The following is a 23,384-nucleotide window of genomic DNA, read 5'->3' on the forward strand; positions in this document are numbered from 1 at the left end:
TCTGTCTGCGTTGCGTTTATATGTTACAGGCTTTGGAGTAGTTTTCAACGGGTTATCGCTTCGATCGACTCGATATTTTCCTGTTGGGGTTTCATAGAAGGACTCTAGTATGGGAGGAGCAGCAGCTTCAATGCCACTAGTTCAAGTAAAAGAGTTTGAAGAGAAAGATGAGAAATTTTGCTGTGTGATAGAACGTGTCCCTCGCGATGTTTCACGAAATATCAATGTTTTGTTTGTTTGTGACGAGTGGGGTTCTTCTAGAGGAGGACTGTCGACTTTTAATCGAGAGTTCGCTGTGAATTTCGCTAAATCTTCCAGCAACAACATCAAAGTACATTGCTATGTTTGGGATAGCAACGAGAACGAGAGGCAAAATGCCATCGCAAATGGAGTAAACTTGATAATCGCCAAGCATCTTCCAGGAGCTTCAGACCCAGTGGAGGGTCTCAAAATACCACCGAATGAGCTTCGGCATCCCGATGTTGTGGTGGGCCACGGCAGGAAATTTGGTGTTCCTGCGCAATTTATTGCAAGTAGGGCAAAATGCAGGTGGGTGCAGTTCGTTCACGTTTACTGCGAGGCACTCGGGAAATTTAAACAAGACAGGCCCAACTCCGATGCAATTGCTGAAAATGAAAGGAAAAATAATCTGGAATTAGAGCTGTGCAAAAAAGCAGATCTGACTGTTGCTGTGGGTGCAGGACTTCAAAAGAAATTCGCACGACGAATAGAGTGCCGAAGTGTGACGTCATGTTACCATGGTAGCATTTTTGCTGGATCTAAACACTATTTGGCGTCTTTCGTTACATCTCATCATAAAATGGGCCAATGCTTCGTTCCCGACTGCAATCATCAGTCAGAAAGTCACAATTGCAGCTTTTACCGTTTCCCCAAAGATCCTGCTCAAAGAAGAAAATGGATTTCTCTAATAAGGTAGGTTGATTTTTGGTACAATGACCACCATGATGCACGGCCACGTGTCGGTTATAGTTACGCGGAAGATGGTTTTATTTAACCACTCAAAAGTGCACTGACCTGTGGATTATACCTTTGAAAGACCTCTAGAGAGAAAAAAAGCTTTTTTTTACGTTATGATTAAAGTTTAAAACCTTCGTTTTCTCTCTCCAGACGAGCTGATCGTGAACCTGGCAAAGGCGCTCGAGTTTGTAGTTGTCATTTCCGAGGAAGTAAAGAAGAAGGCCCCGAGGTCTTTTCCTGGAATAAAGACAAACTATTTGAATCTCGAAATGCTCCAAAAAGGAAAAAGCAAAGAACTGAAGTCCCAGAGACAACGACTATCGAGCAGATCCTTTCAGAATCTTCGACGAAGAGCAACCAGAACGAGCCTTGCGAGCTCAGTTGCGAGGAGATGCAAATGAAATGCACTACTTTGCAGACTGAAAATATCCTGCTACAAGCAGAGCTAGGGACATTAAAGACCCAAGTATCCGAGTTGAAAGAAAAAGAAAGCTACTTAAAAAGAAACTACAGCTCTTTTAACATGGATTCAAAGGTAATCAACATGGAAACTGGCCTCCCAAACAAAGAAATGTTCCACATTGTTGTCGAATATGCCGAAAGATACCGCAACGATATTGTTTACGTGTGTGGCTGGAAAGTAGACAAGATATCTTTTGAAGATCAAATATTGATAACAGTGATGAAGATTAGACATAATTATCATAACTTACATTTAGCTGAACTTTTTAGTTGCAGTACTGCTACAATAGCGAATATTGTGACAACATTTATCCATGTTTTGCACCAAATTCTATATGAAGATCAAATGGAGATAGCTGTTCCATCCAGACAAAAAAACAAAACTTCACTTCCAGGCTCATTTAGCTTATTTGGAGACTGTCGTATGGTAATAGATTGCACCGATATCGAGGTTGCTACACCTAAGCTTATGAGTGACCAAAAATTGACATATTCAACGTACAGGGGTATGAATTCTTTTAAGACAATTGTTGGTGTGGCACCCAACGCGGTTATAACTTATGTAAGTAAACTTTTCCCTGGCTCAGTATCAGATAAAGTAACGGTTCAAAAGTCAGGAATATTAAAGCATTTTGTTGCTGGGGATATTATACTTGCGGATAAAGGGTTTTTGATAAATGATATTGTTCCTAATGGTGTATATGTGAACATTCCCCCATTCTTGAACAATGGAAAATTTACAGAAAGTGAAGTTAAGTTAACAAAGAGCATTGCAAAATGTCGTATACACGTAGAACGTGCTAATGCTAGATTGAAGAACTATAAAATTTTAAATTTTGTGCCACCATACTTGCGATCCCTCTCTGGTAAGATTATACAGCTATGTGGTGCTTTAGTTAATTTACAAAACCCATTAATTAAGGAAACCAATGACACTGTTGACTTTGATTAGTCATTTTAATTGAAATATTGATCATCTTACATCAGTTTACTAAGGCCTGGTATACATTGGCATTGTCTGATCATAGTTAATCAATTAACTGTATTCTGATACAAAGAGTGGACAGGTGTTGTGTGATCTGTGAAAAGCTTGTAACCCTATTTTACTTGCTCATGATACAAGGAATCATGATACACAACTTAATGACAAACTATTTATTTCTGATCAGTATTCCTGCCACCACACCCTTATGCTAGTCTTATTATGAATTCAGATAACCAACTGTATTCAAATACGATTACAATGAATCTATCATTTTCTTGTCTCAAGTAGCTAATGTAAAAACCCCAGCAAATGTTGCTGTTTAAAGAAAAACAATTTTAAGATTAACATGAACATTTTTATTTTATATACACCCTTCAGTTACTGCATATTTGTTGTAAAAGTTGCAATGATTTTACCAAATAAAACAATATTTTAAAAAATATTTCTAAAAGTATGTATTATCAAATCCATTACTTTATAAAAAACTACATTAATTTTACAACAAAGACTTAAAATTTAAAGACCACCATCAACAAGTGCAGGAATCATGTGAATTGTATAAAATTCTTGAAGTGAAAGAAGATTTGGTTCCCATGTGCAGTCTTTCTGGATTGCCAACACAACAGTTTGCATTGTTGTCCAAACCACAAAGTAACAGATTTGCTTCCCAGTTATAAACAGCTGACCCTGGACTTGATGCCAGTAGTGGTGGGATTGTTTTAAACAATAGCCAGCATCTCTCTTTACTAAACAGAACTTAGGGTCTTTAACAGCCTCCTCAATTGTTGAATTGCGATGTGTGTAAGGGCATTTGACTTCAATGATCGCATTGTCATCAACAAGTCCATCTGGTGATGCACCCAAAACACCAGACTTGTGTAGCCAAAGGCCACAATCCTTTACTACTTTCATTGTTAATTTGGTGAAGGCCTTTATTCCTTCTTTCTCGTTAACGACACCCCATCGAACAGCCTGCATTCGAGAGATGTCGTATTCTCCAAGAACACGCTTGATAAGGGAAGGAGTGACTCTTTTTGCTTCAAGAACTGGACCAAAATTGCTAGCAGTCAAACGTCCTTTTCTCACCACATGCCACTCTCCACATTCACGTTGCTCTTTCGTGATCTCACAGACTGATTTCACTTGCTGCTCACTTACTTTCAATTTTTCCAACAAGAAATTTGTATCAAGTCCGCTTTCAACAAACTCTCTCGATAAAATGATTTCTTCGACTGTGGAGATCGGCAGACGATTCTCTTTGTCAGGTTCGGGGCTCAAAAGCCATAACATTCCTGTGAACTCGCCGTATCTCTTCAGCTTGTTCCGTAGCCATTCTCTGTCCTCATCTGTAGTTTTTCGTTTTAGGACTTTAGTTTCTTTGGGTGGATACAGATCTTCTACCGTTTTAACCACCTCGGATGCCTTTTGTTTCTTCCACTGACATTCGATGTCAGTTCTACTTAAGTTGTGGTAGCCATGAAGGAACAGAGCTACAGCGTGACTACACTTTGAACCGCCACGAGGGCACTCGCATTCTGTGGAACGTATTTCGTTTTCTTGAAGATATATCTGCGAAGGAAAGAGAAAAAGAAATATAAGCTTACTTTTCAAGATTTCCTTTAAACGAAGATTCGAAATCACTTAATTTAAATAAGTTTTGGTTTGGCGATGTTAACGGATAGACATCGAGTAATAGAAATTTTACACTTACTGTGACTTTATACGTCGTACTTTTCATGCTCGCTTGCACTGACCCTCTGATAATTCCATCACAATAGCAAAAAGATAGAACGTGTCCAGATTGGTAATGGTTTTCGCCACGGTTTAAAGATTTAGGCTCATCTGAGAAGTATTTTGCGAACGATGTTATCGACAACGCCGCCATGTTAAACACATGTGAGTTTGTTTAGATCCAGCAGAAATGCAACCATGGAAACGTGACGTCAGGGCTTCGGTACTCTATTAGGAGCATTAAAGTAATCACTCCTGGAATATTTAAGAACTTTGATATAAATCCTAAAGACGTGAACGAAGATGGAACCGGACAGGAATTCGGAGTTTTCATGTTTGGCCGTGGAAGCTTTGAGGACTTCTTATTGAAGGGTTACGATGTAGTTGGAAAGGCGATCGCTTCACTTGGAAGGAAATTTAAACTAACATTTGTTGGTGCACCAAAAGACGAACACAGGAATATAGAGACATGGTTTTGTGAGGAAACAAACATAGCACGCAATCAGTTAACCATTCGTCGATATTGTGGTCGTGAAGAAATGAAGGAAATGTTTTCTGAAGCAGATGTAATCGTCATGCCATCCCGGACTGAGGGATTTGGCTTGATTGCTCTTGAAGCGATATCAGCCGGTGTCCCAGTCCTCATTTCCACTGAGTGTGGAATATCCAAAGCTTTGGAGGAAGTGGATGGTGGTATCATGTCAGTGGTCATTGATTCAGAATTACCGGAAGCGTGGGCAAAGAAAATCCGTGAGTTGTCAGAACAGTCACCAGGTACAAGAGAAACCAACGCTATACGGCTCAGGGAAAATTATGGGAAGAAATACGACTGGGAAAGAGAAAGCAAGAAATTTGAGCAGATGATTCTGGATTTGATGAAGAAGCCTCGAAAGTCTCAAGTGATAAATTTCTTGGTGTCAGGTTGGTGTTCTCTTTGAATGGATACATATTATTGTTTTTCTGTAATGATTATGATGGTGATGGTGATGGTGATGGTGATGATAACATAGTAGTAGTCTGTAGTATTTATAGCTATTATGTTGGAAGTGCAATGATAATATTGATATATAAAAAACAGCTAGTAATAAAAGACATTCATTGCCAATCTTGAAAAAATCCTGATACTTCAGAAGAGAGCTCTATGGTAAATTTGCTTCTCTAGCAACTCTGAGCATGTAATGTCGCTATTTCTACGATCCAATATTCTTCCTATTGATATGTTCTATTAGTATAATTTCAGAGCTGAGCAAACAGTTTCCAGCAATCTGATTGGTCGAGCGGTTCCTTATATGTCGCAATATAAACCACTCCATGCGGTTTATATGCTAAAATAAAATGTTAATAAATTTTACTAAAATGTTATGATTTTAGAAATTTCTCTGTTGTTCAGCTCTGAAATTATACTAAAACAATTATTCGTCTCAGGTTCGGTGAATATTGTCGGATAATCCCCTCCACTTCGTCTCGGGGATTATTCGATGATATTCACCTCGCCTTTGGCGAATAACTGTTAAATATAGATCGGTTTAGGTGTTTTGATGTATTATATTGGCCAAGATCTTGTACCTTTAAATCTGAAGAAACTACCCACTGAGCTACCTTTGATTCACTCTTACATCAGAGCTACGGCTGCTGGTAAATTTCATCTAATTCATTCATGGACAAAACAGCAGAACTTATCCTTCTCAATGTTTACAGCTAGAAATAGGAACAAAATCTTAGTCTTTGTAATCAGAACCTAAGCAATCATTCAAAAAACACCTTTAGACTGAATTGTTGCAGTTTTTAGTACATGAGGGGGTTTATGCTGATGTATACAATCTTGCTGATAAAATATTCCTTAATTCTAAGCTCAATATTTTAAAGTATTGTTCTTATTGAATTCCTTTCTTTTGTATGTAATGATCTTGTTCTCTCTTTATGTATTAATTCTCTAGCAGATATGAATATATATTTTCCCATACCTATTATTTTATGTTTTACATATCTTCGCTTTACCCCACCTAGATCAGCTCTGGTACATGCAGTGTACAGTTACCTTTCTTTCATTAGTTAACTTTCATTTTTATTTAGGTAGTATTAAAAATAATAATAACAATAATAATAATGGTGATAATAATAGTAATAATAATGATAATAATAATAATAACTGTAAAGCTCGGTGATTATCTTAACATAGGACCAAAAAAAACGTAATTACAAACTATTAAAGGTGATGTGAATTATATCTGGCTGCATGACTAAGCTGTAACAGTTGTAGTTAATGATGGTAAAATGAATATATTATTCAAGGCCATATACTGCATGTACGTGTTTGAACAATTTTCAGATCCAAGTGGAAATATAACAAAGGTAGAGGCAGTTATTTCTCTGGAAGGAAATGGATCATTACCAACAGGTGTAGTATATTGAAAATTTCAGTCCTATAATTGACCCTTGGCAGGTGTACAGAATAACTCTGGCATTTAGATTGGCCTTTAATTGAGATTAACATTTGACATTTGAGGGGCACTGTAGGGTCAATGGAGAAAATACTTGCACTCTTTTTTTCTGATTCTTCCATTGTTCTTCCAAGGTGGTCAAGTCCTAGTTGCATTATGATATTTGAATCTGTGTTGATATTTGCATGAAGTTCAGAGCACATTTCTATGATGTCTAGTGACCAGTGGAAGCCCATTTAATGAGATAGGGGAGAGAAGGGAGAGTACCGTACTTCCTCATCTAGAAAGTCTGAGGTGTATATTCCTGCTCTATTTTGTAAAAAAGGTACTCGTGATCCATACATTACAGGTTATTAAGAAGTTTTGGCATGTTTGTTTTTCTTTCCCATTTTGCCATCCTTATTCATTATAATAATTTCCTCTCCCTCCTCCTGTTAACCCCGTACACTTGGCTCTCAATCCCTATACAGAATGATTAATAAGCCTAAATTTGGATAAGTTGCCAAGAAATCAGCAGATCAATCTAACAATAAATGAACAATTTTGCAGATGCAGGTGGCAATAGAGCAGCAATGTCACTTACAGGTAAGAATGCAAATGTGCATATAGCCAGATATGAGAAATGCTCATCAATTGCTAATGTATGTAATATTAATTAGTAGTGAGAAAAGTGTTAAGTTTCTTCTTCCTCATCTTGGCCACTTCAGTGATGACTAAATGAATTATGATCAATGTCTTTTTGTCTGGGGACCAAACAATTTTAAGTAGGAAAGTGAAGGGGGGGATCGGAGGGGGCATATGAGTGTGATATTTTTAATTTTATGTGTTGTTCCATCAAATGTTCCCTGGGAATATTGTTGGCTTCGCATCCATGTTTGTGACTGGGTGCACAAGTTTTATTTTCATTGTGTGCTGATTGAGACAATTCAGATAAAAGAGCAGAACAAACAAAGAGAAGGAAGAAAAAATTGCATGCAGGCAATAAATATATGTTGAAATGTTGATGCATTCTTTCTTAAGCTATAAAAAGAACTGTAATATGTGACTGCTTTCCATAATTTGTTTTTATTTATTCCAGGGACTTCAGATAAGAGGAAAGAAAAACTAGATGGGAGCAATGAAGGTGTGGAATCAGCAGGTACATCAGAGTTAACCAATTTCTTTTGTTTCGGTGTTCTTGAAAATATTATAAATATGGGCTAAGTATTGTACATGCACATTTCATTTTCAATGTCTACAGCCCAATTAGTCTCTTGAAGTGTAATAGGAGAACAAAAATCTGAGGGGTATAAGATAAGACAAAGTGAATCAGCTGGTATAACAGTAAAACCTCAATTATTCAGACTTGTAGGGAAATTGCTTACTAATAGAACAATAAAAAGTATGAATATAAATTACTACTCTAAAAGATGCTTCTCAAACAGGTTCCACTACGACCAGTGACAAAGAAGCTCTCAAAGATAAGGGTGGACAGTATTCTAATACAGGTGTGCCTTAAAGTGGTGCTATATAGAAAATCCAAAACACCTTGTGATGGTTATTCATGTAAGGTTATACAATTATAATTGACCCTTGGCAGGTCTACAGAATAACTCTGGCATTTAGATTGGCCTTTAATTGAGATTAACATTTGACATTTGAGGGGCACTGTAGGGTCAATGAAAAAAACAATACTTGCACTCTTTTTTTTCTGATTCTTCCATTGTTCTTCCAAGGTGGTCAAGTCCTAGTTGCCTTAAGATATTATTTGAATCTGCGTTGATCTTAATGCTTGTTGGTTTAACAATTACCCATGGTTTTACTAGTCATAGAGGGTCTTGTGCTCTGCTAGGATCAGCAAAGTGAAAAGTGTTGCATGTGGGATAGAGTGAGAAAGTTGTGATTAAACCATGATCATCATGGTTCCTTTAACTGGTAATGGATTAAAATTCCCATGAGCTTGATTCTATTGACATGTAATCTTCAACAGCATTATTAACCTTGTAGAATGCATGTGTATAATTTTCCATATTGTTTCTAGCTATCTATTTTCTGTGTTACTAACAACTTGAAGACAAATTTGTATAACAATTATGAGTCTCTTTAGCTAGCAGTCGTTTCCTGTACTCTTGTGACCTAATAATCTTTGATTCATTGCTGACACTGTTAAAGGAGGAATTAAATGAACAGTAAGTCACTTGGAGGGATTAAAGGGTTAGACCAAAACCAAACTATTATAGCTCCCAAGAGTGGAATAGTGAAGTATAAAGTTCGTCTTGATTGGCCCTTTTTTATTTGTGTTTGTGGGACCCACTGTCTTTATACTGGCTATAATATTAGCTTATCTGATATTTCTGTTCACTGTCCATAGATGATGTTCCACACAGCAGCTTAGAAGTTGGAAAAACAGAAAGAAATGACCAGAGAGAGTCTGCACCAGGTGAGTGTATGTAAATGTGATATTGTATGTTACGTACACCCTAAATTTGGTTCATTGCTGAAAAATAGGGTTCAATATTGATGATAAAACATTTTCATTATGGGACTAAGAAGTCCAGCTTCTCAGAAACAATTTTGGTTGGTTAGTGTTGTAATATTGCCATTCTGTGTGTTGAGGTTGGGCTTCCTGTGCCCTGCCTGCATTTTGCACGACCAGCAGTTTCACTTTATGGCAGCTATTTATGGCATGATAATATTTTGCTAATATGTTGGCACTTGTGGTTAAGACAACATCCAAACAGAAGAGTTTGGCAGTTGAAAATTAGCTTTGTGTGCATTCACGTTTTTGCAGGCTATGCTATCAACTTAGAGAGGTGATTGATTCATTTTGCTCTTACATGTCTGTAGGTAAAGCTTCACACAGCTCTGTAGACTGTGGAGAAACAGAGAGGAACAAACAAGGACAGTCTGTGTCAGGCGAGTAATTTAACTTTACATTGCATATTACAGTTATCAGTGGACTCAGTAAAAAACAAAAATCAGTGAATCAGGTATGACAGTTCTTAAGAATTTAAAAAATCCAGTAAATTAATTTTTTATTACTCTGTACAACAATAGGATTATTAACATATTCCAGTCTAACATTAAAATTACTACATTTCCTCAAATTAGCCTCCAGGCTCTACATATATCTTAGCACCCTTCCCCTAATGAGTGCCCATCCCCCCTCCCCAGGCCAGTAAACTAAACAAACTCTGCCTTGAATAATCATCATTTCTCCTCCCTCACTTTCCTAAATAAAAGGAAAAACCTGTTTCTTTTACAACTTTATTTGTAACTTTTTTAACTTCACTTACTCAGCTAAATCAGTGTAGGTTAATATTTTCTTGGTAAACAACCTCCTCAATTAAGCAACCTGATCCTTCCAATAAGTGCCCCTCTTCTATCCAAAATTCTAAAAAATTGCCTTGATGCTTATTTTAGGACGTAGGAAAGACCTTTGTGTAATTGCAGATTGAGATGAAGCTATTTTGTATAAGATTAAGTAGAATTTCTGTTACTGTTTCTGCTTTACTTTCAACTTATAACAAAGAAATGTATGGAAATACCTGAGTGTAGAAATTTACTACCCCACAACACTGATTAATCATAACTGTTACAATTTCCTCAAATGTGACTGGTGCATTAGCTGCTTTATTTTTCACTAATCATTCTGAAGAGTTGTAATCAAACAGTTAAAGCAGCCAGACCTAGTAAGTCCACTCAGCTAAATCCACCAATCACAGAAATGATCAAAGTAACCACAGCAACAACCACTAATATCCTTAAAAAAACTGGGGAACTTACCAACTGGAGGGATTTTTCACTTAAGACCAGTCATTGTCTGAACCTAAGATATTTTCCCCAAATGTATTTCTTCTTTTGTTTGAAGTTGTAATTAATGGTCATGATTAATTGGTAACAGGACTTTGTGTCGTCCAATTCAGTCTGTAGTCATGCTCTTGATTGACAGATCAGACTCTCACTTCAGTGGTCGTCCTATTTTGTTAATAGCTCATAAAAATTAGAGATAGAATTTGACTCCACTCAGTCTGATTACCATTATTAACCAAAGCACAATTTGAGTGACCTTCTAGTAAGAATAGATTGAGTGTGTTTAAACCTTGAAGCACTGAAGAAGGACTTGAGTTTGTTCTCAAACATAGAACATTATTTATAAACAAAGCATATAATTGTTTTTTATGTATGCTTATGGATCATTCAACACTTAAACAGTCAAACAATGTTTGTCTCTCTCCTTTTTTCCATAACACTTGTCACTCTACTGACTTTTTCAGTGAAGCTGAATTTAGAAAGCAAAGTATTCTCTCACTTATAAAACCTAGCACTAATATAGTTAACATTTTTAACGTTTAAATCTTGCCTGTGGCTACGCGATTTAATCTCTTCATTCGTATTTTTTCATATCAGATTCAGGTACTGCTACTACTGATTCAACAGAAAAAACACAGGGAAATAAGAAAGAAGTTTTCACAGCAACAGGTACAGCTATACAAGGTATACCATGAGCCTCAGTAATTTAGTTGCATTCATATTCCAATATTGCTTTGCTTTCAACCCTTAAAGTTTATCAACATGTAATTTCTCCCATCGTCTTAATCAGTAGAGCCTTAGAATAAGGCTCTATTGATTAGTTATTTTATTTTCCTCGCTCATTTGTGTTAGCGAGGATAACAAAGAACTGTGTAGTGTTAACTTGTAAAACTCCTGCAAGAAGTCTACGACAGTTAGACGAAACACTTCTGAGGATAAAAAAGTTTTATAACAACTGCTCGCATTGTACTGCTCACTAGTTAAACTTTTTTCCAAAACTTGCTCTCCCACCTCGACCTCCTTCTTTGATAATGTGACCAGTCTTAATTTCTTTTCACGTTATCTGATCTTAGGATCTTCTGTTGACTCCAAAGACACAACAGGCAGAACGTCCCTAATGAATGCTTCTCTAAGTGGCAGTGTCCGAGCGGTGAAGGGTCTCATTGAGAGAGGAGCAGATCCGTCCCTGCTGAACAACAGAGGATGGAATGCGTTACATTTTGCCACAAAGAGTGGAGACACTGACGTCATTGATCTTATCTTTACTCACTTGCCGGACATTGAGTCCAAAACAGCCGAAGGTTACACGCCACTAATGGTGGCGGCTTTCAAGGGCAAATTACACGCAGTGAAATGGTTTCTTGAGAAGGGGGCAAATGTAACCTGTGTTAATAACAGGAGGTGGAATATGTTACATTTTGCCGCAGAGGCTGGAGACACTGACGTCATTGATCTTATCATTACTCACTTGCCGGACATTGAGTCCAAAACAGCCCAGGGTGACACGCCACTAATGGTGGCGGCTTGGAATGGTAAATTACACGCAGTGAAATGGTTTCTTGAGAAGGGGGCAAATGTAACCTGTGTTAATAACAGGAGGTGGAATATGTTACATTCTGCCGCACAGGCTGGAGACACTGACGTCATTGATCTTATCTTTACTCACTTGCCGGACATTGAGTCCAAAACAGCCGAGGGTTACACGCCACTAATGGTGGCGGCTTTCAACGGCAAATTACACGCAGTGAAATGGTTTCTTGAGAAGGGGGCAAATGTAACCTGTGTTGATAACAGGAGGTGGAATATGTTACATTCTGCCGCACAGGCTGGAGACACTGACGTCATTGATCTTATCTCTACTCACTTGCCGGACATTGAGTCCAAACCAGCCGAGGGTTACACGCCACTAATGGTGGCGGCTTTCAAGGGCAAATTACACGCAGTGAAATGGTTTCTTGAGAAGGGGGCAAATATAACCAGTGTTAATAACAGGAGGTGGAATATGTTACATTTTGCCGCAGAGGGTGGGGACACTGACGTCATTGATCTTATCTTTACTCACTTGCCTGACATTGAGTCCAAAACAGCCCAGGGTGACACGCCACTAATGGTGGCGGCTTGGAATGGTAAATTACACGCAGTGAAATGGTTTCTTGAGAAGGGGGCAAATGTAACCTGTGTTCATAACAGTGGATGGAATATGTTACATTCTGCCGCACAGGCTGGAGACACTGACGTCATTGATCTTATCTTTACTCACTTGCCGGACATTGAGTCCAAAACAGCCGACGGTCTCACGCCACTAATGGTGGCGGCTTTGGCTGGCAAATTACACACAGTGAAATGGTTTCTTGAGAAGGGGGCAAATGTAACTTGTGTTGATAACAGGAGGTGGAATATGTTACATTTTGCCGCAGAGGCTGGAGACACTGACGTCATTGATCTTATCTTTACTCACCTGCCGGACATTGAGTCCAAAACAGCCCAGGGTGACACGCCACTAATGGTGGCAGCTTGGAATGGTAAATTACACGCAGTGAAATGGTTTCTTGAGAAGGGGGCAAATGTAACCTGTGTTGATAACAGTAGGTGGAATATGTTACATTCTGCCGCACAGGCTGGAGACACTGACGTCATTGATCTTATCTTTACTCACTTGCCGGACATTGAGTCCAAAACAGCCGAGGGTTACACGCCACTAATGGTGGCGGCTTTCAAGGGCAAACTACACGCAGTGAAATGGTTTCTTGAGAAGGGGGCAAATGTAACCTGTGTTCATAACAGGAGGTGGAATATGTTACATTTTGCCGCACAGGCTGGAGACACTGACGTCATTGATCTTATCCTTACTCACTTGCCGGACATTGAGTCCAAAACAGCCCAGGGTCTCACGCCACTAATGGTGGCGGCTTTGGCTGGCAAATTACACGCAGTGAAATGGTTTCTTGAGAAGGGGGCAAATGTAACCTGTGTTCATAACAGGAGGTGGAATATGTTACATTCTGCCGCAGATGGTGGAGACACTGACGTCATTGATCTTATCTTTACTCACTTGCCTGATATTGAGTCCAAAACAGCCCAGGGTGACACGCCACTAATGGTGGCGGCTTTGAATGGTAAATTACACGCAGTGAAATGGTTTCTTGAGAAGGGGGCAAATGTAACCTGTGTTCATAACAATGGATGGAATATGTTACATTCTGCCGCACAGGCTGGAGACACTGACGTCATTGATCTTATCTTAACTCACTTGCCGGACATTGAGTCCAAAACAGCCGACGGTCTCACACCACTAATGGTGGCGGCTTTCAAGGGCAAATTACACGCAGTGAAATGGTTTCTTGAGAAGGGGGCAAATTTAACTTGTGTTGATAACAGGAGGTGGAATATGTTACATTTTGCCGCAGAGGCTGGAGACACTGACGTCATTGATCTTATCTTTACTCACTTGCCGGACATTGAGTCCAAAACAGCCGAGGGTTACACGCCACTAATGGTGGCGGCTTTCAAGGGCAAACTACACGCAGTGAAATGGTTTCTTGAGAAGGGGGCAAATGTAACCTGTGTTCATAACAGGAGGTGGAATATGTTACATTTTGCCGCACAGGCTGGAGACACTGACGTCATTGATCTTATCCTTACTCACTTGCCGGACATTGAGTCCAAAACAGCCCAGGGTCTCACGCCACTAATGGTGGCGGCTTTGGCTGGCAAATTACACGCAGTGAAATGGTTTCTTGAGAAGGGGGCAAATGTAACCTGTGTTCATAACAGGAGGTGGAATATGTTACATTCTGCCGCAGATGGTGGAGACACTGACGTCATTGATCTTATCTTTACTCACTTGCCTGATATTGAGTCCAAAACAGCCCAGGGTGACACGCCACTAATGGTGGCGGCTTTGAATGGTAAATTACACGCAGTGAAATGGTTTCTTGAGAAGGGGGCAAATGTAACCTGTGTTCATAACAATGGATGGAATATGTTACATTCTGCCGCACAGGCTGGAGACACTGACGTCATTGATCTTATCTTAACTCACTTGCCGGACATTGAGTCCAAAACAGCCGACGGTCTCACACCACTAATGGTGGCGGCTTTCAAGGGCAAATTACACGCAGTGAAATGGTTTCTTGAGAAGGGGGCAAATTTAACTTGTGTTGATAACAGGAGGTGGAATATGTTACATTTTGCCGCAGAGGCTGGAGACACTGACGTCATTGATCTTATCTTTACTCACTTGCCGGACATTGAGTCCAAAACAGCCGAGGGTTACACGCCACTAATGGTGGCGGCTTTCAAGGGCAAACTACACGCAGTGAAATGGTTTCTTGAGAAGGGGGCAAATGTAACCTGTGTTCATAACAGGAGGTGGAATATGTTACATTTTGCCGCACAGGCTGGAGACACTGACGTCATTGATCTTATCCTTACTCACTTGCCGGACATTGAGTCCAAAACAGCCCAGGGTCTCACGCCACTAATGGTGGCGGCTTTGGCTGGCAAATTACACGCAGTGAAATGGTTTCTTGAGAAGGGGGCAAATGTAACCTGTGTTCATAACAGGAGGTGGAATATGTTACATTCTGCCGCAGATGGTGGAGACACTGACGTCATTGATCTTATCTTTACTCACTTGCCTGATATTGAGTCCAAAACAGCCCAGGGTGACACGCCACTAATGGTGGCGGCTTTGAATGGTAAATTACACGCAGTGAAATGGTTTCTTGAGAAGGGGGCAAATGTAACCTGTGTTCATAACAATGGATGGAATATGTTACATTCTGCCGCACAGGCTGGAGACACTGACGTCATTGATCTTATCTTAACTCACTTGCCGGACATTGAGTCCAAAACAGCCGACGGTCTCACACCACTAATGGTGGCGGCTTTCAAGGGCAAATTACACGCAGTGAAATGGTTTCTTGAGAAGGGGGCAAATTTAACTTGTGTTGATAACAGGAGGTGGAATATGTTACATTTTGCCGCAGAGGCTGGAGACACTGACGTCATTGATCTTATCTTTACTCACTTGCCGGACATTGAGTCCAAAACAGCCGAGGGTTACACGCCACTAATGGTGGCGGCTTTCAACGGCAAATTACACGCAGTGAAATGGTTTCTTGAGAAGGGGGCAAATGTAACTTGTGTTGATAACAGGAGGTGGAATATGTTACATTTTTCCGCACAGGCTGGAGACACTGACCTCATTGATCTTATCTTTACTCACTTGCCGGACATTGAGTCCAAAACCGCGTGCGGTTCTACTCCTCTAATCATTGCTGTTCGTTTTGGCAAGCTGCAAGGTGTAAAGTATCTCCTTGAGAGGGGAGCTAATCCTTTAACTAAGGATAATGACGGCCGGGATTCTTTATACCATGCCTCATCACGTGACCCAGATGTTCTTGACTTCCTGCTGAGTTACGTAGCGAGCAGTGAGTCAGCAAGCAGCAATGATTAACTCAGGTTGGTGAGATAAGTTCTACAGCTTATTTCATGTTCGCTTAATTCTTCAATGTCAAAATGTAAATCCCTGGTTTGATCGCCCCATCAACTTCAAAGCTAACCCGAATGAGTCGTATGTTGGGTAGTTACTATTGGGCTGCCTGTGGCACGCAGATGACTGTCACTAAGATATTCAACCTCTTTGTTCAGCAAATTATTGTGCAATTGGTTTCGAGATAGACATTTGTTTAGCTAAACTACTCATTTGTTTTTGTTTTTGTTTTTTTAAGGCCTTAGTTTGCGAGGTGTTGTCAATAACCGATGTCCTAATATGGCTTGTACGATAGAGGAGAAGCTGTCAGCTGGTTGGAGATTGTTAAAAATTAACCCACACTGATAACAGCCAGAAGTGTATGTCTGCGTAACGTTGCCAGCGATTTAATTTTTTGTATTTAGACTTCTTAAAGTTGACATGGTTTTGTGCACATTTCATAAGTAAATGAGTTATTTTTGAATATATAACATTTTTTTTTTACTTTCGACTACATTCATGTAAATAAAAGCTGTATAGGACACCTGTTAATAGAATACGTGAAAAAATCTCTGCATTCTAATTGGTTGAAATACAGTTTTCAGGAAACACCAATGTAGGGCAGAAAATAATTAACTCAGTGAAAAAGCAGTAAAAATTTGTTGATAACTAAAAACAAAAAAAAAAAAGGGAATGCTGAGAAATTTACACTTTGATTAAACACGTTGTTTTGACCAAAACGGCGTGATAGTGTTCTGGTGTGAATGAATTTATTTTCACGTGGGTCACCCCTCTTTACTTCTACATTACTATGAAAAGCTGCCAAGTATAAAAGGTTTGATCAGGTTTAAAGGAAGTAAAAATGACTTGATTTTTCTCGTGCAATTTAGAATAAGTAGGCACTTTTAATTTTTCTCCAAAGACCTCAATATTGCATTCTTCCTATAGGCTCACGCAATTATGTTGGTTGTAAGAAAAATAAACGAGATAGTTTATATAAAATTTCACTTTGAATCGTGAGGCTACCTCCACAAATAAGGAAATGATTATATCACTGAGTGAGTCAATTTATAAGGAGTTTTTAGGAAGCCTTTGTAAGTAAGGTTTCAGCATTAGTTAATCAATAAAATTTTATATTACAGCATAAAAGTCTTTTTTTCAATGGGAACGACTTTAATGTTTCTATCGTCTGGAAAGGGAGTGAAAACATTTCCCCGTTTGATAAATATTGTTATTGATCGCCCGACGGGGGATACACACGGCTTTCAGGGAGAAGGGAGGTTGAATCCGTCATTGTTATCAGACTTCAACTAAGGGGAGGGGGGACTCCCAATACGTGGCGTCATTAGAATAAATAGAGCATAAGGAAGAGGGGGGTGGGGGAGAAATCAGGAGAATTTTTTTGAATTTTGGTTCAGACAAGATCCACCGATTCCACCCCCTCCCTGCAGGCGATGATTAGTAGCCAGTCCATAAGAGGAAAAATATTGAACTAAGGAACAGCGCCCACGAAAAGGAGGATTAAATGAATTCAGAAGCTTATTTCCAAAGAGATTGCTGTAAAAGCGTAATCGCTCCCCCCCCCCTATTTATCCCCATTTTCACAATAAGGCATAAGTGAGGCCTTTGACGATTGTTGATAAAGTTTAGGGTTATTTTAGCAAACCGAGCATTGTAGGCTTTGCCTTTATAGACTTTTTTTTAACTTAAGTTAAAAAGATCTTTCGATGTCTTCAAGTGGCCTGTAAATTTTAGAAGACGCTGTCAGGTGATAGATTTTTTAAATATTGCGTGGCTGGAGATTTAATGTGCGTTTAAAAAAGCGATAAACGGCGCAGCGGCGTGTTAGATAAATCAATGTTTTCCAGTCCAAACCTCTTGCGTTGTAGCCGCCTCAAAGAGTGTACTAATCAAGACTCGTGTTTGGTTGGGAATTACATCGAAATTTTATCGTCTGGGAAGTTAGAGAAAAATATTTCTGCTCGCAGAAAATGTGGAGATAGCCAATGCACCAATAGAGTTTTCTTGGCTGGATGGTTTACCAGTTTCTCTAGGGATATGGCTAAGCTGCTTGCCCTTCGTGCACGCAGTGAGCTCCGCTATAACGTCTAGCCTCACATTCGTATCCTAAAAGTACACTCACCTAAATGGAAATGGTTAAATCTGTAATGCAGCCAAGAATTCAGATAACAGCCTTAATCGTAGAAAAGCCCGTAGGTGTGAGGTTCGTTTTCTTTGCGTTTCTTAGTTCGTGTCTTATCGTGTCGCCTCTTTCGCTCGGTGCACGAGTTCGCTGACTTAAACTGGAAACGCGATAGGTTAACTTCTGTTTTGCAGAATAATTTTGAAAGGATTATTCTTCGAATTATCATTCATTCTCGGAAAGAGGGTCAAACTTAAAGTGGTTTCTGTGAATGTATGGATTGACTTTTCATATTGAACCCTTTAACTCTCAGAAGTGATTAACATGTGACTTCTCCCTATAATATCCTTCTCCAGCAAACAGGTGATGAGAGTACTCAAGCTTATCAGCTAGAAATTGTTTACTTAATCTGGCTCCAAACTCTCGGAACTGATTTGCAAGGAAATGTGTAGCAGCTAGAGGGAAGAATTAACAATCAGGCCCCGGTTGTTTGAAGGTTGGATAGCGCTATCCACTCGATAAAACTTTATCCGGTGGATAACGCGATACGTTTTTCTGTCACTTATCCGTGGGATAGCGATTTATCCGTGGGATAGCGATTTATCCGTGGGATAGCGATTTATCCGTGGGATAGTCATTTATCCGTGGGAGAACAATTTATCCGTGGGATAGCAACATATCCGTGGGATAGTGATTTATCCGTGGGATAGCGATTTATCCGTGGGATAGTGATTTATCCGTGGGATAGCGATTTATCCGTGGGATAGTGATTTATCCGTGGGATAGTGTTATCCATCCTTTGAACAGGCGGGCCCAGATCTTGGCAGTTGAAGGGTTAACTAGGCTACTCAAAAGTTATGCAGACAGGCTTAGGAGAGTAAAATTGCAAAAAACACCGAGTTAATTTTTGTTTCAAAATTTGCAGTGATAATCTACAAAAAATAACTGAAGCCTGCTTGCTTCCTTTCATAGAACGCGTACTCTTACAAAGTGGCATGATCCTAATAAGATTGTGTAGACCTACCGGTGTTCTTTTTCTGCAGAAAGTTGCACTGCCAAGCACATATAACTTTTAGGTAAATATATTCTTGTTCGAAAGGAAAACTTTATCCTTTCTCCCCTTTCTTTTCCTTTTGGCAGGAACCCGAAGCTATCACAGTGGCGGATTTAACAGCGATGAAATGCAAAGAACACATTCATTTGGTAAACAACCAAAATAGTTAATAAATCGACACTGATAAAAAATTCTGTTGTTTTTCCTGGCTCATTTAAAAGGGTTATGATTGTAAGTCACACATCATCAATAACAAAAGTCTTCGTTTGAGAAACGTAACACATTTGAAGATCTTTGAAAAAATAGCCATGTAGGCAGTTGCATTTAAAGTATCGTGAATATACAGTGTAAGATATGGAGTCACAAAGGTTTTCTCCATATTCGGCACATTGTAAATCGCTCTTGTATCTAAACGCACTCGATTCTATTCGTTACGCTCGTATTATCATTCAACTGAAGAAATAACGTACGAATCGAGTACAAGTATCACGCGAGGTTTGTGCTCCGGAGAACTGTGACAAATATCGGCGAAATTCGCAGCACTGAATTACAATTTGGCGTTGTGGATAATAAATCTCGCAAAACTCGTAAAAATACTCAGCGATACTACGCAATATTTAATCCTTGGTCTACTTGGTGCAAGTGTTCAACGGGCGAGCGAGCGTTTGGTCAGTTTCCATGTAATTTGAAATGTTTAACCGTCGGCGCGTTCTTTTAAAACAGAGAAAATATGAATAGAGGAGGGAAATATTACAGTGAAGGTGAAAGATAGGGAAGGAGAGGGAGGGGGGGGAACGGGGTGGCTGGGGGAGGATGCGCTACCCTAAGAACATAACTTGCAATTCTTCTCGTCTTTGGCACTTCTTCTAAGTACGCCAATATAAAATGGTTTTGGACTAAGCAACATCTCACATGTGATGGAACACCATAAACGTGCCCATAAGTAATGACTGCGTTCTATGGCCTCAGTAGGGACCTTAAGATGCAGGACGGCGAGCGAGGACCCCAGCAAGGTTTGGACGGTAAACACTAGATCGAGGGCCCGTCTCGCTCGATGCACAAAAAGATTAGATGTCGAAATGATATTTACCTGAACATTAGGGCTTTCGAACAAGACGAAAATCTCATGACAGCAAAGTCGTCATCTGCTTGTAAGTAAAGGTTTGTTTTCACATACCTTGTTGTCTGCTTGTTTGTTGTCTTAGTTTTCCTGTGATACGGACAAGAGATGGGTGCAAAATAAGTTTAAAGGATAAAGGAGAAGCCATAGTTTTTGCCAAGATAGTGGGGTCATAGATGATGAGGGCTTTTTGTCTTTTGTTTGATGTTAATCAATCTAAAAATCCCGAGTTTCCCTACGAAGGCTACGGAACGTTTGACTTTACTGAAATGGATGACACCGAGTGCAAAGCGGAATTTCGTCTCAGAAAAGCTGACATTTCTGTGCTTGCCGGAGCTCTTGACATCCCTGAAACTTTAATCCACAAACAGGGATATGTGATTGATGACATAGATGGACTGCGCGTCTTGTTGCGAAGGCTTAGTTACCCGCGCAGATGCTCAGATTTAATTCCCCGTCTTGGGCGGCCCGTACCAATACTAAGCATGATTTGTGGCTCGGTCACTGATGACATCTACAACATATACAGCCACCAATAACTGAGTGCAGCCACTCTTTTCTGGACCCAACACCTCACCACGTGTTCGGAAATGCAGTTTTTGTCAAAGTTGCTACCTTAATAAAAGGACTTTATTAAGAATCATTGCGCAAACAGACGTGCAATGATTAACATGAATAGAATTAATAAGGGAAAAGGAAAGCATTAATTACTTAATTAATTACTGAGATAATTGTTTCGGGTTTGTGGATGGTACAGTGCCGAGACAATCTATCGTTTACAATGAGTACAAGCGTGTGCACGGTCTAAAATTCCTGTCTGTTGTTCTGCCAAACGGAATCATTACAAATCTTTTTGGACCAGTAAGTAAGTACACTATTTAATTTCTTTGTAAGCTGATGAGGTATGTGGCCAGTGTATACATAGGAGACCGAATGTTTTTAATTGTCCCCGGGCCCTTGTGCCATTCAACACAGCTAATGAGTAGCAACAGTAGGAGGAGGGGGATGGCGCATTTATTAATAAATGTTTGGTTTGTTAAAAAGAAAAAAAAAAAAAACTAGATGATGACCCATGATCCTTCCAGAACAGTGTTACATTCTTGATTTCTTGAGCATGAAAATAGTGCCAAGATTTAAGCCAGCTTACCTTAATCCCAGTTTATGACTCCATTTGCAAAATGATTTTTGTTAACAGAAGTTAAAAAACATGATGCATTAATGTTGGTCGAGTCCATGTTGCTGAATGATCTTGAGAAGCACACTTTCTCTCAGACGGGCCAGGCGATGTGAATTTATGGAGACCTAAGATGCCCTCATCGTGTGCACCCGTAGAGGCCATTTCAACGTGGAGTGCTGACAAATCAGGTGCAGGAATTTAATAAATCCACGAATATAGCTCGCTCCTCTGTGGAGTGGATTTTTGGGGACATTATTAACTATTTCAAATTTTTAGATTTCAAGAAAGACTTGAAGTTTGGTCCGAGTTCTATTGGTAAAATGTAATTATTGTGGGCCTTACTCAGGAATATACCAGGTTGCCTTTATGATCATGATAACACAACTTCTGATTATACTTTCAACTTTCAACAACCTGCCTGCTGAACTAAGGTCGTTAGAATCGAGACTGAAATTTAAGAACAAATTGCGAGATTATTTTAGTTAAAAAAAAAAAAAATTCGATCTAAACGTGGTTATAGGTATCCTTTTTCAGAGCATTTTATTTTATTGTATGCTTTTCTAGACCTTAAGATCAATGATTATATCTTGTTAAGTTTTATTTTATTTATTTATTTATTATTTTGACAGGACCCCAAGGACAACAGTGTTACACACTGATGGGTTTTCAATCCTGTATAAAAAATTCGTTATTATTATTATTATTACCCAATTGGTCCCTCCCTGTTTGCAAGATTACTTTGCTTTGTCTGCCGAAAAAAAGTCAGATTATTCTATTGTATTAGCTTTTCTGCAGGAAGCCATATTTGTTTGCACGGTAAGTCTCAAAAGCCTGCTGCAGATTTCCTTTTAATCGTTTCTCAAGTACTTTTAATTATGTTGAAAAAGACGATTTCATTTTTCTCTAAAGAAAGTACCGGCACGTTTTCAGAAACAAGTTAAAAAAAATTGATTTTATCACAAGAAAAGGAGACTTCATGGTTGATGTTACAACTTAATTAAGAAGTGTAATCCTGCTTGTGATAAGACCACGAGAAAACTACGACAGTAACAACACACTAAGATACTTACGATGATGCCTTTTTGTTGACTGGTTTAGGAACAAACTGAAATGGCATGGTGCACAACAAAACAAATGCGACGGAAAACAGACGGAAACAAGGACACCGTATCTCTCGCTCGCTTGTCAAATCTCCTTGGCTTCACGATGAAAATGCTTGGGTATTTTTTAGAATCATTACTGAATTGGCGAAGCCGCACATTCGCAATCTTTTTGTTTAATTTTTGTACCTATCTTGTAGTAAGAGAAGTACCCTCCCACACAAGGCCGGTGGTTTACTGACTTTCTTTCGATGCTGACTTTACTGACTTTCTTTTGATGCTGTAAATTTGTTTACCGTCATTGTTAAAAAGGAAGAAATGATGACGAAGATGAAGAATACGTTAACTTTATTGTTCGATATCATTTTATCTATAATATTATTGCAGGAAATTCATAATTATAATGTATTTGAATTCGAGGGGAGTAAGGCATGTTCGCGTTTGATCAGGCATTTAAATATGCCGCTTGCTGGTTACAACTAATTCGTAGTTGTTCGGGCAGTGTCATGAAGCGCTAAAGAATTTATTTAGGGATATGTAAATAATTATTTTATTCTCTTAGGATCAATGTAGTGCGTGATATTTGTAATCTCTCACATAACTTGTATTCTTCATATTTGTATCTGTTGTGTTATCAACCTTTATTGTATATATCAAATAGTTTTCTCCATTCTTTTCTGGCACCATGCGTCAGGTCATTTTAATTTAGGTTTGTTTAGCTCACTCGAGTTTTTGTTTTTTTTGAAAACAGTTTCAGTTTTTTTCGACTGGGTTAGATTATTTAAGGCATTGAGACTCTGTACCTCTGGAGATTATTGTAATTTTTGGCGAACGATCACTTTCGATCATAAAATTTCCAATCAATTATATTCACAAACTTTTTGATCTGTGATTTCTGTCAAGACCTTCCTTGTTGTAGCTGAGA

The 23,384-nt window shown here is 39.1% G+C and overlaps 3 protein-coding genes and 1 long non-coding RNA gene across 12 annotated transcripts in view; 2 read left to right on the top strand and 2 right to left on the bottom strand.

The window, feature by feature from the left end:
• Positions 1-2,867, top strand: part of LOC148737297 (uncharacterized) — a 3,118-nt gene extending 251 nt beyond the window's left edge. The window contains exons 1-2 of the mRNA XM_088747527.1: positions 1-933; positions 1,129-2,867. The exon at positions 1-933 is cut by the window's left edge and continues 251 nt beyond it. Coding sequence (XP_088603653.1) covers positions 110-933; positions 1,129-2,392 — 2,088 coding nt within the window. The 5' untranslated portion in view covers positions 1-109 and the 3' untranslated portion in view covers positions 2,393-2,867. The remainder of the gene's footprint in view (positions 934-1,128) is intronic.
• LOC111338014 (uncharacterized) overlaps positions 1-17,014 on the top strand; it is a 40,163-nt gene extending 23,149 nt beyond the window's left edge. For 7 of the 9 annotated variants that reach the window (XM_088747474.1, XM_088747472.1, XM_088747480.1 and 4 more), the window contains 3 exons: positions 10,987-11,073; positions 11,463-15,855; positions 16,125-17,014. In XM_088747474.1, the coding sequence (XP_088603600.1) occupies positions 10,987-11,073; positions 11,463-15,850 (4,475 nt within the window). In that variant the 3' untranslated portion in view covers positions 15,851-15,855; positions 16,125-17,014. Of the gene's footprint in view, positions 1-6,481; positions 6,555-7,146; positions 7,183-7,675; positions 7,736-8,021; positions 8,143-8,947; positions 9,017-9,423; positions 9,493-10,986; positions 11,074-11,462; positions 15,856-16,124 lie in introns of those variants that run through there. The other 2 variants (XM_088747477.1, XM_088747473.1) reach the window with 2 other exon arrangements.
• LOC148737284 (uncharacterized) overlaps positions 1-23,384 on the bottom strand; it is a 243,101-nt gene that overhangs the window by 156,580 nt on the left and 63,137 nt on the right. The gene's annotated exons all lie outside the window — the stretch shown is intronic.
• Positions 2,384-4,393, bottom strand: LOC148737298 (uncharacterized). The gene is made up of 2 exons (XM_088747535.1): positions 4,137-4,393; positions 2,384-3,994 (listed from the first exon to the last, which is right to left on the bottom strand). Exons 1-2 carry the CDS (start codon positions 4,308-4,310, stop codon positions 2,942-2,944), a joined length of 1,227 nt encoding a protein of 408 aa, XP_088603661.1. The 5' UTR covers positions 4,311-4,393; the 3' UTR covers positions 2,384-2,941.

This window comes from Stylophora pistillata, chromosome 2 (genome assembly GCF_964205215.1).
Source record: "Stylophora pistillata chromosome 2, jaStyPist1.2, whole genome shotgun sequence".
NCBI classification, from domain to species: domain Eukaryota; kingdom Metazoa; phylum Cnidaria; class Anthozoa; order Scleractinia; family Pocilloporidae; genus Stylophora; species Stylophora pistillata.